The 18,828-nt window shown below is 37.3% G+C and overlaps 2 protein-coding genes across 2 annotated transcripts; both read right to left on the minus strand.

The window, feature by feature from the left end:
- Positions 1 to 269: 269 nt before the first annotated feature.
- LOC137740273 (E3 ubiquitin-protein ligase RSL1) lies at positions 270 to 2,026 on the minus strand. Its single transcript, XM_068480124.2, has 2 exons — positions 1,109 to 2,026; positions 270 to 540 (listed from the first exon to the last, which is right to left on the minus strand). The coding sequence occupies exons 1-2, from the start codon at positions 1,990 to 1,992 to the stop codon at positions 468 to 470; spliced, it is 957 nt and encodes a 318-aa protein (XP_068336225.2). The 5' UTR covers positions 1,993 to 2,026; the 3' UTR covers positions 270 to 467.
- A 3,042-nt stretch (positions 2,027 to 5,068) lies between these two features.
- On the minus strand, positions 5,069 to 8,172 carry LOC148694413 (uncharacterized). The gene is made up of 6 exons (XM_088700703.1): positions 8,060 to 8,172; positions 7,756 to 7,873; positions 7,173 to 7,646; positions 6,945 to 6,999; positions 5,805 to 6,191; positions 5,069 to 5,568 (listed from the first exon to the last, which is right to left on the minus strand). The coding sequence occupies exons 1-6, from the start codon at positions 8,170 to 8,172 to the stop codon at positions 5,069 to 5,071; spliced, it is 1,647 nt and encodes a 548-aa protein (XP_088556829.1).
- Between the last annotated feature and the right edge of the window lie 10,656 nt (positions 8,173 to 18,828).

Here is an 18,828-nt window from a genome sequence, read left to right on the forward strand (position 1 = left end):
CTCATTTCTGATCCTTACCACTGTTTCCCAATCATTAGCAGAGACTCTTCTTCTTATTCTTCAGATGGCATCAAAGGGTAGTCTTTTTCTTTCAACTCCTCGGATTTTCTTGGCATTTTCTCAGATATCTTTTTATTTGGCCCTCTTTCCGGGAAAGTTTTCAAGATGGGGTTTTGTGAAACTTGATCAAAGATGTAACCCAACTTTGAAAGAAGAAAACAAAAGAAAAGAGAAAGCTCTGTAACCCAACTTTGAAAGAAGAAAACAAATGAAAAGAGAAAGCTCCATAACATTAATAAGGGAATTCAAAGCAATGTTACACATCACACAACCTCAAATATCTAGGAAGCAAATCTACCAGCAAAAGTCCGTTTGTATTGCAGGACTTTTGATGATTCTGTAAATAAATAAAAGTTCTAGCATCATAAAACATGGAACACGCCTTCAATCCGAGTGCCTTCCGCAACTTAATCTCCCTGGCAACCACCATGAGTACTTGTCCATTCTGCTCCACATCCATAGCAGAACTGGAATTGGCACCTGCAGATACAATATACGGTAAATACAACTCCCACCAAGTAATCTATCTAGAATCTTTAAACCTTACATTAACCACAATTGCATAAAGTTTTTCAATATCATCACTCAAAACTAATTAGCTGTTTAACCCATTAAACTTATTCCATTACTAAACGCATTTCATCATCTAATACGTCTTAAGGATAAAAGTACTCCCGTGTTAGAATTTGCATCAAACCGAAAACTAATTGGCAATTTGTGGAGACGACTAAGATTTTTAAAACTACTAATGCAAGGCTTCCATTTCAGATGTAGAGTACTATACTATGGGCATTCCTCATCATTTGTGGAGTCACTCAAACCAAACATAAGAAAACATGTCGCCATCAAGTTTAACTCGTGGCTAATCTGCTTTGATACTATTATATCGTGTTAGATAATACTCTCAACAAGAGAAACCAGAATTGTGATGATAAATAGAATTATTGATGAAATTTGTATGCCAGTTAGAAATAAAATGCCCTAAATAAGTAACAACCGCCTATGCCTAATATACTTGTGCAGGTAATACCAAATTAAGCAAACTGACCTGCAAGTAATATGCAAACAACCATCAGTCTTCTCCACATAATATTTGCATCTAGGGCACCGCTTCCACTTATTCTCCTTTGCAAGTTCCTTAACCATAAGATCCGCCCTCTCTCGCTCGTCCTCGTTAAGCCTCCGATACTCTTCACAATCAACTCCTGGATGCCAAGGGACTTGACATCGTGCACAGAACAGTCTATGGCAAATGGGACACTCGGACTCTCTTAGAGCCTCCTCATCTTCGTTGTCGATCATCAAAACCGTTGAGCAGTCGCTGAAAGGACAGTAGAGTCTTTGTGCCCCTAAAACCATAGCTTCACAAAGGGCATCATTCCACCTTTCTAAGACTTCTTTGGGAAGCATTGGCATACAAGCATCAGGTTCCAGCACAGCCCTGCAGTCCAAGCCGGGGCACGATACTACGTGAATGTTTGCTTGGATTTTGGATGCCACATGCTTGGTTATGCAGTCAGAGCAGAAGGAGTGAACGCAGCCCTCATTTCGAAACATCTCGTCAGCCTCTTTCATCTCAATACAAATCCCACAAAGGGTTTGTGTTGATGGTTGTGGTGACGACGATTCGCCGGACTCTCGCGTGTCCTGAATTGGGAATAGGATTCCATGGATCGGGTGGGATTGGATTGCTTGGGTTGCTTGGGTTGTTGCCGATGATGAAGAGGAAGAGGAACCGTCATTGTGAATTGATTGGAAGGTGATTGCAGAAGAGGACATTAGAGCCTCTTGGAAATGCAACTCTTGGGCGTACGCGGAATCTGAAACTGGCTCAGAATCGTCAAAATTTTCATCATCAAAGAGTGCGGAAAAGTAGAAGTCATCTACATTCAGAAGAAGATCACCGGACGCGGTTGCGTTCACTTGTGCCATATGATACGCTACAAGTTAACTCTTAATCTCCCCTAAAATATATATATATACCACTTTTTGTTTTTAGGTTACTTTATTAATGGTAACAAAGTATCGGGGAAGTTTAGGATGACTTTCTAGGAAGTGGGGTTGCTTTTACAACGAACTTAGCTAAGAAGGTCATCTGATGGAGGGGTTTTTATCTTTCCGGAAGTTTAGTCTTTAGTAGTACGGTTCCTTCCTTCCTCGAGGGGTTTCTGTCTTTTGGGGCGTTCATTTGCTTTGATAAGAATATCTCTCTAATATGTATATGTGTATATATAATTATCCAATTGTATTAGAATAACAAAACTTAATTTTGTTACCTTTTAATTCAAGTAATTTCACAATTTTTTTGCCCTGCAGCGACTAAAAAAACTTTTTTTCCTAATAAAAATAACAAAACTTAATTTTGTTCAAATATTTTTAATATAAGTTATTGCATTTAATATCTTTTGTTAAGCATTTGTATTAGGAAATTTATATGTGGCAGTAATGTTAAAGAGATCGAAATTTTAAATTAAATTTTCAAATCAATAATGTGTCACTAAAATACAATAAACATGTTGATTTAAACAATAATTTAATCGTCAACAACAACCAAAAAATTTTCCAGATTCCGGTCGCTTCACGTTGTACCTGTACCGGACCAATAAAACAAAACACGTAGTTGTTCTGTTTTGAAATTTAATTGCTTTATAAATATTCTGAAACGGTGGGCTCAGAATGACAAAAAAAAAAAAAAAAAAAAAAAAACCTCCATCAACCATTTGCTTTCGCTACCATCGATAACTTTTGGATTATGTCTTCTTCTTTATGGTCTGAAAGAAGGAAAAAGGGGATCTGGAAAATTGCTCTGCGGTGTCTCCTCTTCCATCTTTAATTATTCAATTTTCATTAGCTTTTTTGTTAGAATCAGAATCCTTACCTGGGAATCAACCTGAGCTAAGAAGCTATGGCGGCAACGCAAGGAAGAAGATGAAGTTGGATATAATATTTCTTTTCTATTAATTCAAATCTAACCGTTACAAAGAAAGTGGAGAGAGAGATATACCACTAGCTAGCAATCCAGTGTGTGAATGTCAGCTGTACAACTTTAACAAACTAATTAAAATAACTCCCCACAATACTTGGGCTACCCAAATGTCCCAAATCATCACAATTCAGTCCCGATTCTCTTACAATTTAACCCTTTAGCTATAACTAATTATTCTCCTCGTGATCGAAGCAATCAAAAATATACAGTTCATAACAACACTCCCTCCTTAAGAAAACCTTGTCCACAAGGGTCAAAGAGAAAAATCAGGAAGCTTGGCCTTGAATTCATCAAAATCCTCCCAAGTAGCATCATTCTCCTCCCGATCTTTGCCACTACACCAGAACTTGCACACCTGCATATTTTCCCTTCTTGTGAATTCATCTAGCTATCGCAGCTTTTGGACTATTTTGAGCCAATCCATCTTCCATGACCTGAGGCAGAATGGTTTGAGCACTGGTGTGATCACCCAACTGTTTCTTAAGGTAGTCACATGAAACACATGAGGAATTTTGGTTCCCATTGGTAGCTTAAACTTATAAGCTACATCTCCAATCTTATCTTGCACTTCATAAGGTCCATAATATCTTGGTTGTAGCTTGTGATAACTGTGGGGTGCTAGAGTCTGCAACTAGTACGGTATCAGCTTCAAGTAAACAAAATCACCAACCGTGAAGTGTCTTTCTGTTCTCTTCTTGTCATTGTATTGTTTCATCCTATTCTAAGCTAGCACCAAATTTTTCTTTAGCACAAATAAGATTCTATCTCTTTCCATTAACCCTTGCTTCACAGTGTTTATTCTTGCAGTGCCAATTTCATAGAGAATCACATGAGGTGGAGGATATCCATAAACCAGCTCGAATGAATTGTACTTGGAGGAAGTGTGATAAGAAGTATTGAAGCACCATTCAACCCAAGAGAGCCATTGAACCCACTTCTTTGGTTAACCTCCCACAAAGCATCTAAGATAGGTTTTTAGACACTTATTCATCAGCTCAGTTTGACCATCACTTTGTGGATGGTACCTTGAACTCATACATAGCTTTGAGTTCTACAATTTAAAGAGCTCATTCCAGAATACACTGATGAAAATGGGGTCTCTATCACTGACAACAGAGTTAGGCATACCATGTAACTTGAAGATGTGATCTACAAAAAGCTATGCTACTACAGTGGCAGTGTAAGGATGAGACAACGACACAAAATGAACATATTTTGAGAGCCTTTCAATCACCAATATCACAATTTTTCCTTTGCAATTAGGCAAGCCTACTATAAAGTCCATGCTAATGTCAGCCCACACCCTATGAAGAATAGGTAGTGACTGCAGCAATCCAGAAGGTGCGATAGTTTTTGGTTTTGCTGGCAAGGGTCACACTCAGCAAAACTTCTTAATGTCATTTTTCATTCCTTGCCAATAGAAACTCTTCTTAATTCTCTGATAGGTTTTTAACATTCCCTGGTGTCTAGAAGCAGGAGTTGAATGATGCTCCTCCATGATTTTATTTCTCCAATCAGATGAAAGACTTAAGACCATTCTCTGTTTGTAACACAAGAACCCATTATCAATGGAGTACTTGCCCAATGTAGAACTTCCAGAGCCATTTTGGGTGGCCTGAATCATTTCCTTCTTTTTCTCAGCAATCCACACATCTTGCTCATTACTTCTTCTCAGCTCATCCATCCATCCAAAATATGGATATTAAATAGCAGTGCATTCTATGTCAGTGCCTACATTAGAGATGGGGAACTCTTATAATTGTGGTGTACCCTAAAGTCAAGAAAGGGCATTAGCTACCACATTTTGAGGCCCTTGCTTGCACTAAATCTCATAGTCATACCCCTAACAATTTTGACACCCATTTCTGTTGAAAATGAGTGTTTGCCCTCTGGTTTAAGAAGTACTTGAGATTGTATGATTAGTCTTAATAATAAAGTGTCTTCCTTGGAGATAATTTTGTCATTTCTTCACAGCATGTACTATGGCAATCAATTATCTTTCATATGTAGAAAGAGCTTGGTTCATGGACCTAGGGATTGGCTAGTGAAAGCTATAGGTCTTCTTGCCTGATTTAAAACAACACCAATACCACATCCAAATGCATCACATTCTAACTCAAAAGTTTTAGAAAAATCTGGGAGAGCAAGAATTTGTGGTGAGGCCATGATAGACTTGAGTTTTTCAAAAGCTAACGTAGCATTTGAATTCCATTCAAAACCATTTTTCCTTATGAGTTTGTACAAAGGTTGACTTATTTTTCCATATCCTGGCACAAATTTCCTGTAGTAGCCAGTGAGTCCCAAAAACCTTCTCAATTCTGTGACAATTCTGGGAATAGGCCATTCTTGAATTGCCTGCAACTTAGAAGGGTCAGCAGCTACACCATCATGGGATACAATATGCCCTACATACTCTACAGAAGCTTGTCCAAATGAGCATTTTAATTTCTTAAGATAGAGCTGGTTATCTCTAAGAATTCCAATATAACCTGCAAGTGATTCAAGTGATCCTTCCAGTCTTGCTGAATACCAGAATATCATCAAAGAAAACCAGCACAAATTTTTTGAGATAAGGTTTGAATAAGTCATTCATTAGACTTTGAAAAGTTGTTGGAGCATTGGTGAGCCCAAATGGCATCATAAGGAACTTATAATGCCTTTCATGAGTTCTAAAGGTTGTGTTTTTCCACATCTTCTGAGTTCATTAGGATCTGGTAATATCCAGACCTTAAATCCAACTTGGAGAAATACAGTGCACCATACAATTCATCTAGGAGATCATCTATTAGAGGAATATCATTGAGAGTGAGTGAATTGAGTTCCCTATAATCTATGCACATCTTCCATGTGCCTTCCTTCTTTTTTACCAACAAGACAGGAAATGAAAATAGGCTATGACTCTGTTTAATGAATCCTGCATCAAGCAATTCCTGAACTGCCCTCTCAATTTCACTTTTCTGTAATGAACCATAGTGATATGACCTGATGTTATAGGGTATAGCTCCATGTATCAATGGGATATGATGGTCATGTGCTCTATGTGGAGGTAACTTAGTGGGCAAGACAAAGATATCATCAAATTCTCCAAACTTCTGAAGCTCTTGAAGTTGTTTTGCACTTAACTGACATGCCTCAACTTTTCTCCCTTCAATGGAGTATAGGAACAGTCCTAAATTTGAGTTAAAGATCTCCTTATCTTAATGTTGTAATGAAACCTTTTGAATGGTATGTTCAGGAGTGACTTTGTGAGCTAGTTCGTAAGTCTGTAGATCCTTAGTGAACTCCATTGTAAGCACTGTTCTAAAAATTCGCACCTAAGGCCGCCTAGGCACTAGGCGGCTGGCCACCACCCCTATTGATGCCTAGGTGTTTGAAAATTAAGAAAGGGCACATGGACCTGCTGAGGAGCTCGCCCAGACCTGCTTAGGTTGCAACTTAGGTAGAAAATAGATAACTTTCATTTTGCATTTTATTTTATTTTCAATAAATTATAAGAGACTTGTCGAATACTTAAATGAGCACACATTATATGCTTGTTCCCCATGTTTTCATTATGTTCCAATACTTCATAATATAAGTGTCATTCTATTTTGTAGCTTATGATGAAATTATATATATTTTGAGTACAAACATACACTTCTTTACATGAAATATAATGGATTTAGTTAAATCCGCCTAAGCACCCGCTACTCGCCACCCAACTGGTGCCTAGCATCTTTTACAATCTTGATTGTAAGTAATTGAAAGTGCCATAGCACAAGACTCACTATGGATAACCGATGTACCCCTAATGCTACATCACAACCGCCCAAGGGTAATGCATACAAATTCACACTGCAATTGTAACCTCCCAGATTAAGAGCAACAAATTTACAACATTTAGAACTTTGAACCTTACCCTCTTCTGCTATCATCACTTCAAAGGTTTTAGTGTGTTGAGCCTGGTATCCCCACTGCTTAAGAAGTTTAGAGTCAATGAGTTATGAGTACTGCCAGAATCCAATAGGATTTTGACACACTGTCCATTGATCTAGCCTTCAACCTTCATGGTTTGTGATGCTTGTCCCCTAAGAGTGCCATAAAATGCACAAGCACTTAGGTCCATGTTATACAATTTTGGTCACACCTCCTGTGTTTCCACCTTAATTTCATCAAATTCTAGTACATCAAGCATGAGAAGTTGTTTAAACCACATTATGCACCACTTATCAGTGCAAAACCAGCATTCTCCCTGTTCTCGTTTCTTTTGAATTTCATCTGGAAACAGTTTCTTAATATCTAAGTTACCATGGTGAGGTACAGTACGAGTCACAGGGGTAGCAAAAGTAATGTGAGGTTTGACTGTGAGAGGTGGTTTAGAAGTGGTTAATTTAAACTCATAAATTTTCACGTCCAATTGCACTGCAAAAGCAATGGCATCGTGCACAGTTGCAGGCTTCAAAAGCTTAACATCATATTTCAATTCTTTCTTTAGTCCATCTATGAAACAACCTTTAAGAAAGATTATACAAATTTCAAGAGTTCTATTAGCCAAATGGCGGAATTCAGTAACATACTCAGGAAGGGTACCTGTTTGCTTTGAGCTTGAAAAGTGCTTCAGCTTTATCGTCAAATTATGAGGGTCCAAACTCAAGACAGAGAGCTTGGGAGAACTCCAGCCAACTTAGTGTTATATGGATGCAGTCCATCCAACAAAACCATTACAGTACCTCCCATTCGAGATGGAAAAAAGCTGTTAACATTGGTTGAGAATCAGGAATGTTGTAAAAACTGAAGAACTGCTCCGCTTTGTAAATCCAGTCTAAAGGATCTTCACCCTTAGAGAATCTGGGAAAATCAATATGTTGTTGTCATGGTGGACAAGGATTAGGACCTCCACCAACCCAGATATGAGTATGAGGTTTGTTAATCGGGTCAACATCTTGGTGCAAATGAGGTTCAGTGATGGGGGAGGTTAAGGAGCCTTCACTATTTCCCTTAAACTGGAGTTCACGCTGAAATTGCTAGAAGTACACTGGAAGGTGAATTTGTAGATGGGTGAGAAGCTTGGTGTCGATCACGTTGTACACAGCCTCATCGATGAGAGTGGGTAACGTAGCGAAAGAGTTTCGAGAGCAAAAACTCATGCATCCATAGTGATAAGACCAGTGTTTGGTTTGCGGTGGGGCATACACCACAGGGAAAACCAAAATCAGATGGGTGATACCAATGTTAGAATCACAATCCTTCACTGGGAATCAACCTGAGCTAAGAAGCTTTGGCAGCAATGCAAGGAAGAAGATGAAGTTAGATTATAATATATATTTTCTATTAATTTAAAATTTAACCGTTACAATGAAAGTAGAGAGAGATATGCCACTAGCTAGCAATCTAGTGTGTGAATGCCAGATGTACAACTTTAACAAACTAGTTAAAATAACTCATTACAATACTTGGCCTATTACCATTAAACCCAAAGGTCCCAAATCATTATAATTCAATCCCGATTCTCTTACAATTGAACCCTTTAGCTATAACTAATTATTCTCCTTGTGAGCAAAGCAATCACAAATATGCAGTTCATAACATTTTTATTCCTGGTTTTCTTTTCTGGGGGTTTTCAAAAATTTCCCACTTCATGTAAGCCTATGGATTGAGGAGGTAAATGCAAGGCATCCGATGGTACTGATTGTTCAAGAATATGGCTTTTTTGGGATTTTTCTTTCATCTCATTTTCTTGTCTCTTGTGCTTATATAAAAGCATCATTCAGATCCACACAATGGTTTGAATTCGGATGTTCTTGGCTAAAACTTGGTTGATTTAAGAAGTAATTTTTTTTCAATCTTAAACTAAACCAGTAACCATTGTTCCTAAACTGCAATACTTCATTGATGTCTCAAGGATGAGAACCAGGGACGGTAGAGAAGGTAATGTTTGACGGAGGATTTTTTTTTGTCAGGCCCACAACCTCAGAATTTGTAGAATAAAATTTAATTACACAACAAAGTAGCCAAGTGTTTTATTTTATTGGCTGGTACGTATATGATGTGGAGTTCCTGGAACCTAGAAAATTTATCCACCAACCACATCATTTGGTTTTAAAAAGTTGGTCTCCCTAGAATTATCAATGTTCCTTAATAAAGAACAGTTATCATTGTTATATGGAAACTAAATATTTGTACATTGATTAAATTAAAGGTGACACACCCCAACCCGGAATGTCCACCTGGTCTTCGAATCGAGCTGTGTTGGCCGACACCATAAAGATGACGAAGCCATAAGGTGTAGTGATGTGGAAAATGTGACTAAATTTAAACCTAAAAGTGCCTAAATATAAGAGTGCGCTTGTGAGCATAAATGAACCCATTTCACACGTACAATAAAATTAGAATAAGAAATATACCATTGGAAGTGATCTTCGATACCAACATTGCCAGGAATCCTCGTCGACACAAGAACTCTGCCACTAAAACCTGGAGGAGCGGAAAACAAGGGTGAGTGGGCCTAAAAATAAAGCTTTGTAAAACCTTTTCAAAAACGTAATAACCCCTCACCGTAAAACAAGTATAGTTTCCAAAATATACATACTACATGTAGTATGACAATACTTACCGTAGCCTGCAATATCTCAAGAATTCAATACGTCACAATATTTCGTAAATAAACATCTAACGTCCGGTAATCACATAATCGTGCATGAACAAACATATTATACCGAGTGCTTATCTACACATGCTGACACACGAGTTCATGTAGAGGTATTTTGACACGAACATGACTGGGTGTAATAATGATTTATGCGCTAGTACCACAATCATGTGAAGATTGGCGATATGCGCATCACATACGAGTCCTAATTACCTATAGCAATCTAGGACATGATTGGAACCTACAATGGATCCAAAGTGAGTGTACGGTGTGACGTGAACACACACATGAAAGACTGGCCTTGGCCTCGAGCGAGTACTAACACAAGTGCAATACACGATGAGCAAATAACATAAATATAGTCATGCCACAGTGTTTCGATAATTCTAGTCAACATAATATCATTCATGGCCGCAAATATAATTAAGGCATCTTGAAATAGTACACATATATGTGCATCCCGTAGGATTATAATGCTTTCCTAATTCTCAACATTACGACATTTCTTATAAACATTAATTTAATTATGAAAATCACATAGAAACTTCGTTATTAGATGTATATATGGAAACTAAACAAATATATATACTATATAAAAGAAAAGACCCACTCACAGATAATTGCGAGGTCACACTGTTTAACTAGGAAAGCTAGAGTCTCCGATAGTAATTGCACCTAAGCATAATATTGGGACCCATTAGTAAAACTCCACTAAAACAATTAAATTTGGGAAAACAGAATGCGGATTTGGAATTAGGGAGACAAAGTATGTTAAGAAGGGTTTCGGGTAATTTTCGTAAAAAGTCAACGGTCAACCCTAAAAAATCAACCGAGCCGCCCAGGTGGTCAACTATGTTAAAATTTTGAAATGTCACTAAAACATATATGATGTGGAGTTCTGGGAACCTGGAAAATTTTCTCCAACAACCACATTAGTTGGTTTAAAAAAGTTGGTCTCCCTAGAATTATCAATGTTCCTCAATAAAGCACAGTTATCATTGTTATATGGAAACTAAATATTTTTACATTGATTAAATTAAAGGAGCCAATTTTATCTACAAATATAAAAACAAAAACTTGAAATTAAAAAAAAAAAATGAAATTACTATTAGCACTATAAAAATCTAATTGTGCTGTCATCACAAGAGTAATTTTCTTTACTAATCAAGTTTTTAGTTTTTTAGTTTTCAAATAAATGAAACCAAAAAACTAAAAACGAAATGGTTATCATACAACCCTCAAAGTTTGAAAACTCCAAGTACATTTTTCTTTTTTTTTTCTTTTTTCTAAGAGAAGAGAGATCTTTGTGTTCTCATCTTTTCTCTCTAGAAAATTGTGATCCTCGACGCAAAAATCCGACGTTTTTTCGTTGAAATCGATACCTCTGAACACTACCACAATACTACATGACCTTCCCTCTTCTTATTACACCCCACAAATCAAGAGATTGGCCTTAGAACTTGGGAAAACCTCACCAATGGGTGTGGCGAGTTTTACTCGAGATCCATCAATTTTGAAAGGATTTCATCTAATTAATACCACCATTAAACTCCCCTTGAGGCCTGGAGCAAAGACCAAACAACTATAGGGGCGGCGGAGCACCGGAGGTGACGAATTGAGACCACCCAAAATTCTAGGGTTTCGGCAGTTTGTGGCCAAATTCAAGCATTTCCCAGCCAAATTAGACTTTGGCCTAGGTATAAAAATTGTTCCCCTTGGGTTGCTCTTCATTTTTGTAATTTTTGAGAAATTTTAGAAATAAGTTGAATCTTTCGACGAGCCGGGGTGGCCGGCAGCCACTGGCTGCGGCGGTGCACGGCCAGGGAGCCGAAGTTGCCATTTTTCATGTAAATTTTGATATTCTAAATCTATAATTGGTAACCATTTGATATGGATTGGATTATGAAGGTTAGTGTTGAATATGGTGGTTACTAGAATACGTTTGGAAATTGGTAAATAATGAATTGTGAACTACGAATGGCTTGATTCCTGTTTAGGGTACATAGGCAATCTAACGAGATGTTAGATGCAGCCATAAAACAAGTACGATTAAATAATCAAGAATTAATTTCTGTTAAGAAGTTCAGTTATTAGAAGTAAATTTTGACTTAATAGAAAGACTAGGCTCATGCCTTATACATTAATTATGTTTATGTTTATGTTTATGTTTATTGAGAGGGAGTTAAGGAATTTAAAAAAGAATCGTGATTTAAAATTTTGCGAAATAAAGCAAAGTTTTGGGCCGTCACCAATATCATTTCCCAAAATTAATATTTTCGGGCCCGGGGTGTCATAAAATGGTATCAAAACAAATGATCTTATTCTATGAGACGCACTATTCTTGAGTCTTATTGATGTGAATTATGACATGCATTGTGGTTGCATTAATTCATATTTTTAGGAATAAAGTGGCATGCATGTTTTATATGTGAAATACATATATAAATTGTATTATGATTGTGGTGCAATTTCCTTGGTAAATATGAAAGTTTCGTTAATGAGAATTGTGATTTGCGTTTATATTGCATTATTTCATAAGTTCTATGAGTATGACGAAAATTATGTGGAATGCATATATTGTGAATTATGATGCTTTGAATTGAATTGAATGGGAGTAGGAAAATTTTAAAATATCGTATTCATGTTATAGCTTTGAAGATGAGCATTTGATTAAAGTTTTGGATTAATCTTGAATTGAATCAATATTAGGCTATGCATTATGAAAATGTTGAATGTTAAGGTGATTGTGAGGTGGTGATAAGTAGATGGAAAATTTGTATTACACCTGGCACTTGAGAAATTGTGAACTGTGCAAAAAGGCCTGTGGATATTAGGATGGATATGTGAATTGGGCAAAAAGGCCCGTGGATATAAGGGTGGATATGTGAGATTGGGCGAAAAAGGCCCGTGAAGGTGAAATTGGGCAAGAAAGGCCCGTGAATGTGAAATTGGGCGGAAAAGGCCCGTAGAAAAAGAAAGTGTGATGTGTATTGGCCAGGTATATTACAATCTTTTCCAGCCTACTAGTCACTGAATGAAATAAAAGAAAATGATGGTGAATCATTGTTCTATCAATGATAAGTGTGGATAGAAATTTTAAAATGCTATGGCCAACGATAAATGTGGTCAAAAATGTTAATATTTATGGAAGATATGGTGATTTGTTGAAGGGGGATGAAATTATAAACTGTGATTATGGTTTGCCATTATAATGAGAATGGTGGGTGGATATGAATGAAATTATGGAATGAAATTTTTGAGTTCATTTAATATAACTGTTTTCCCAACTGAGTTTCTTCGTCCGATGAAAAGAATTGACATAAAAAGTTGATAATTATAAACTTGATTGGTTGGTTTGCCATTAACACGTTATGGTGTGAAATTTTGATATTTTGTTTGTCACGTTAGTCATGGCTAGAAATTGGTTTGCCATTAACACATTATGGTGTGAAATTTTGATATTTTGTTTGTCACGTTAGTCATAGCTAGAAATTTGGCATGCGACTTTGTCAATGTGAGATAATTTAGTTCTATGACTGAGACTACCTTTAAATTGATACATGAACTGATTGCATAATCTGTTTTGGTGAGAAATTGGAAACAAATTGGTTGAATTATTACCATTTTATTCATTGTGTTGGAGTATGTGAAAGTTTATAAAATTGTTGTTGCACAACTCAGCCAATAAATGATCTTAATATCGATGCTCGTCTTACCATTATAACCTTGATTCAAAACAAATTGGTTGAATGTGGCATGTTGACTAAAGTTTAACCCTTCATTTTTAAGAAAGAGAATAACTGCTCACTTGATAGCTATTCTTGATTCAAAGATTGTTTTCACAATGTTCACATTGGTACCTATGATCTCGTTCCTTATGTAGTAAAATATGACATAGGTATGCTCTGAAAACAAAACTAAAGGAATGTCAAATTTGTTTTTGAGCAAAAGTAAGCATATAATAGATGATATGGAAATAATTTGATTTGATCAATGACTCATAATTCGGTTCATTTGTGATCACTTGGTATTCTTCTTTCCATTACCTAGTGATGTGATTGGAAATTCCAATAATTTTGGTTGGAATTTTGGAACTTGATTTGTCAATTTTAATGGTTGGTTGAAATTTTAATATTTATGTAGCTAACAAGATTTATGGCTTAAGGTTGATATTATTTTGCCAATGAATGTGGCTAGAAATTTTGAGAAAGAATTATAGTTACGGCTATGTATAGCCAATGATGGAGGATGGTTTACCAATGATTGTAATTATTATGTTAGTATCTATCTAACCAATAGTAAATATGGTTTGATAATTTAGTAATTATTTTAAGTTATGAGGATTGTGGCTTGATGTGGGTTCTTATTTTGCCTAAGGGAATGGCTAATTTTTTTTTATATATTTATTATGCCAATAAATGTGACTGGAAATCTAAGACTGTGAGTAAGCATCACGATTACTATTTGTTGGTTTAATTATTTACGGAGTTTGAATAAAATTGTAGACTGAGATTACAATTATATTCACCATAAAAGAAATAGTGGAATTAGTTTTAATTTCTTTTTGTGGCCAAACAACTATAGGGGCGGCGGACCACCGAAGGTGACAAATTGAGACCACCCAAAATTATTGGGTTCCGGCGGTTCGTGGCCAAATTTAGGCGTTTCCCGGCCAAATTAGACTTTGGCCTAGGTATAAAAGTTGTTCCCCTTAGTTTGCTCTTCATTTTTGTAATTTTTGAGAATTTTTAGAAATAAGTTGAATCTTCCAACGAGCCAGGGTGGCCGGTCGCCACTGGCGGCGGCAGGTGTTGCGGCGCACGGCCAGGGAGCCGAAGTTGCCATTTTTCATGTAAATTTTGATATTCTGAATCTATAATTGGTAACCATTTGATATGAATTGGATTATGAAGGTTAGTGTTGAATATGGTGGTTACTAAAATATGTTTGGAAATTGGTAAATAATGAATTGCGAACTACGAATGGCTTGATCCCTGTTTGGGTACGTAGGCAGTCTAACGAGATGTTAGATGCAGCCATAAAACAAGTAAGATTAAATAATCAAGAATTAATGTCTGTTAAGAAGTTGAGTTACTAGAAGTAAATTTTGACTTAATAGAAAGACTAGGCTCTTGCCTTACAAATTAATTATGTTTATGTTTATGTTTATTTTTATTGAGAGGGAGTTAAGGAATTTAAATAAAGAATCGTGATTTAAAATTTTGCGAAATAAAGCAAATTTTGGGCCTTCACCAATATGATTTCCTGAAATTAATATTTTCGGGCTCGGGGCATCACAAAATTTTAGCTCCAAAATGCATGCTTATATGAACTACATCTACTGTTACATCCTGCCCTAGGGCGGATCACTTCCAGGGCCCGCTCCATCACCGTAGCACGATATTGTCCGCTTTGGGCCCCGACCACGCCCTCACGGTTTTGTTTCTGGGAACTCACACGAGAACTTCCCAGTGGGTTACCCATCATGGGATTGCTCTCGCGCGCTACTCGCTTAACTTCGGAGTCGTGATGGAACCCAAAGCCAGTGAGCTCCCAAAAGGCCTCGTGCTAGGTAGGGATGGGAATATACATATAAGGATCACTCCCCTGGGCGATGTAGGATGTCACAATCCACCCCCCCTTAGGGGCCCGACGTCCTCATCGGCACACACGCGGCCAGGGTTAGGCTCTGATACCAAATTGTCACATCCCAGCCCGGGCAGGACCACTTCCCGGGCCCGACTCTACCATAGCACGATATTGTCCGCTTTGGGCTTACAATTCCCTCATGGTTTTGTTTTTGGGAACTCACGAGCAACTTCCTAATGGGTCACCCATCATGGGATTACTCTAGCCCCCTTCTTGCTTAACTTCGGAGTTCCTACAAAACCCGAAGCCAGTGAGCTCCCAAAAGCCCTCGTGCTAGGTAGGGATGAGAATATACATTTAAGGATCACTCCCCTGGGCGATGTGGGATGTCACATCTACAACTTTTGAGATGGCAAATTTTCAAGCCAAATTTACATTCAAAGAAGCAAGAATAAAGCTTGCAACAATTACAACATTCAAATCAGAGACTATGAACTACAAAACCCAAAAGGATTCATCAACTACTAGACCTAGGCTCTGATACCACTTGAAGGAAATATTTGTGAAAACAAGTTCATTTAAGCAACATCTATGCATGCAATTAACAATTAAAAGGCAGAATCATGCTTGTATGCACTCAAAAACAAAACTTTACCCATGAAATTCAAGGCCTAGTAATTGTGGTGAACCAAGACTCAACTCAAATCTTAAAGAAAATAGTTGAGAAACTTTTATACCTTTGAAGCACCTCTTTGCTTAGCAATGGATATTCACCCATGTGAGGGCCTTCTTTCCTTAGTCTCCTTGCTCCTTGACTCCATGGATATGGATGGAGGAACTTTGCTTATTGGCTCCATGACTTCATGGATGGATGAAGGAATGGATTCTCCAAATTCCCAAAATAGGGAACCTCTAATCTCCACACCAAGGAGAGCATCGAGGAAGAGATGAGTGACCTAGAGGAAGAAAGATTGCTAGCTATTTTCCTCTAGGGTGGCCGGCCTCCTAATAGAAGAGAGAGCTTTGTGTTCTCATATTTTCTCTCTAGAAAACCCTTATGAACTTTTGGCTATAAAGTCCTTTATATAGTCACTTCACTTAAGTGACAAAAAGAACCAAAACCCATTCATTTACAATATGGCCGGCCTTCTAAAAGCCTTTGGGCTAATTGGTCCCTTTTGAGTCTTTAGTCATTAAGTTGTCATACAACTTAAGTTAATGGGCTTGGCAGTTCTAAGCCCAATGGGCCTTGAGGTCGTATAATTACTCAAAAGCTAAAATGAACTTATTTGTTTGATTAATTAATATATTAATAATCCTAGCCATAAATAATTAAACCATTTAATTATCCTTACTCATCTCCGTTGTTTCTTCAATCTCTACCTTACACGGTGTACGATCCATTAGGTTCCTTTTAGCGAGGCAGCGGGCGATTAGAACTCTTCAAATCAATTGTGAATTGAAACATACTTTCAATTCTCCCTTTAGTGATTATACACCTTTAAGGATTCCACAAACCAAGAGTAACACCTAGCAGTATATCATGGCTACCCAAGCTAATCAGAAAAGGTGGAGAACCTATTCAGTTTAGGATTACAATGCAATACGGTCTTTCTCTAATACAATACTCTTGACCATATTGTTTGGTTTGATAGTTTATTGATGTCTACTATCCAATGTGATTCTTTTACTTTTATGATTACCTTGAATGTGATTTGGAACGACTTCCTAAATCTCATTCATACTCTGGATAGAGATTCTTAATCATATCATAGAGTATTCTCCCTCAAACAGTTTGAAGGTTAGAGATCCCTTGTTGTGCATTCACTTGCCTCTATGGCTAAGTGGCTTGACCCCAACTATATATGTTGTGGACACCCTTTGACAGAGTGACTTTAACACAGTTAAAGATCAAGGACTTAACCATAAGATAACTATGATACCTCAGGTTAAAGGATTGCTTTGCATTATCCCAACCATGAGTTCTCATGTGACATGAGTATAAGAACTCCTTGTAGATCGCGTTCAGTGGACTTATTCTCTATTGAGCACCTACATGCTTGTCTTGGTGTCAATCATACCAATGACTCGACACTAGTCACTCTCTCTAAGAGAAGATATAGCACATACTGATCTTTAACAGATTGTCAATGCCCAATTGGCAATCCTATGATCAGGAATGTTTAGGATATGTATACAAAAAAGAATGGTCTCATGAATCTAACTTCTTTAGATCACATTCTCCCAATTACATATTCCTTGGACTTATCGTTTAAGCATATAATATTTATATGAGACGACTTTAAACAATAATATTTGCCCTTTATATTAAACTAGATTAGCTTAACATGTGAAATGTCCGTAAAGTATCATCATATGATTGGCTTTAGTGCACATTTCCAACAATCTCCCACTTGCACTAAAGCCAATCAGCTTGAGAAAGGGTTATGAGCCCCTAAAGTCAACGACAAATCTGTCATTTTGCACATTTATGTATAGCAACTATAACAAAGCTGGATGGGGATTCCAGAATTGAAATCTAGTTTTGTGTGACTGGTTTTCCACCCTTTGAACCTTTGAGTCGACCCGCTTCCTGGCGAGTTTTCCCAACCATTTTTTCAGCCAATTGCAACGGTGATTCAAGTTGCCACCACCATCGTTTCACTCCTCGCAACCTCACGAATAAAACCCAACCAAAGCTTTAATTGTTTAGCCCCCTTTTCGCGATGACCTGAGATCAAATTTTAATGAAATTTCAAGCCGGTGGTTGTCCTCCTCTAAGCAGCTCAAACTCAGCCACTACCCAAATCAACTCATCTCGACCCCAGTAGCAAAAACCAACCAAGTTTTAGACGGTTCGAGCTTCGGTGACAATGAATCAAGGTTTGAGGTTACTTGGGTTTGCCTGTGGTGGAACTAATCTTCGTGTTAAGTATAAAAATTGCTCCACTCTTCTCGTGCTTCAATTTGGTATAAGACATTTTGGAATTGGTTAAAAACTCCAGCGAGTCGCGGCCGCCGATTGCCTCGTGACCAGTCACTTGACTTTGTCTCCTTAGGTTAAATTTAATGCTCTAAGTATGTTTTTAATATCTATTGGTTATGATTCTGCTGTTAGACCTACTTTTGTAAATGACCGCCACTATCTTTGTAGTAGGCCAAGATCTGACCGTTGGATCGTTATAAAATTATAGCATGTTAACGTGTGTGTTATTTGTGGATCTTAGGAATTTACGAATCAAAAATCTAATGTGGATATTCCATATTGGATTACTAGGGTTGTTGACCTTATCGTTGACCGTGTTGGTCGAGGGTTGACTTTTGGTCATGTTACCAAGATTAATATGAGTAGAGACCCGATGGAGCTACGTGGGCCTACTTTGGTTAGCTGGAAATCCTAGGGATGTACCACATAGCTTGCATGTAAGTTGCACCTTACCGAGATTTAAGTGTGTGTTGGACTTTTAGAAAATAGTAAAGATAATGTATGATTGCTAATATGAAAAATGAGTCGAGAACCATATTAGAAGTATTCTATAGAACTTGTACGTCTATATGACAAGAA

This window comes from Pyrus communis, chromosome 9 (assembly GCF_041283825.1).
Source record: "Pyrus communis isolate YQ-2024b chromosome 9, ASM4128382v1, whole genome shotgun sequence".
Classification (NCBI taxonomy): domain Eukaryota; kingdom Viridiplantae; phylum Streptophyta; class Magnoliopsida; order Rosales; family Rosaceae; genus Pyrus; species Pyrus communis.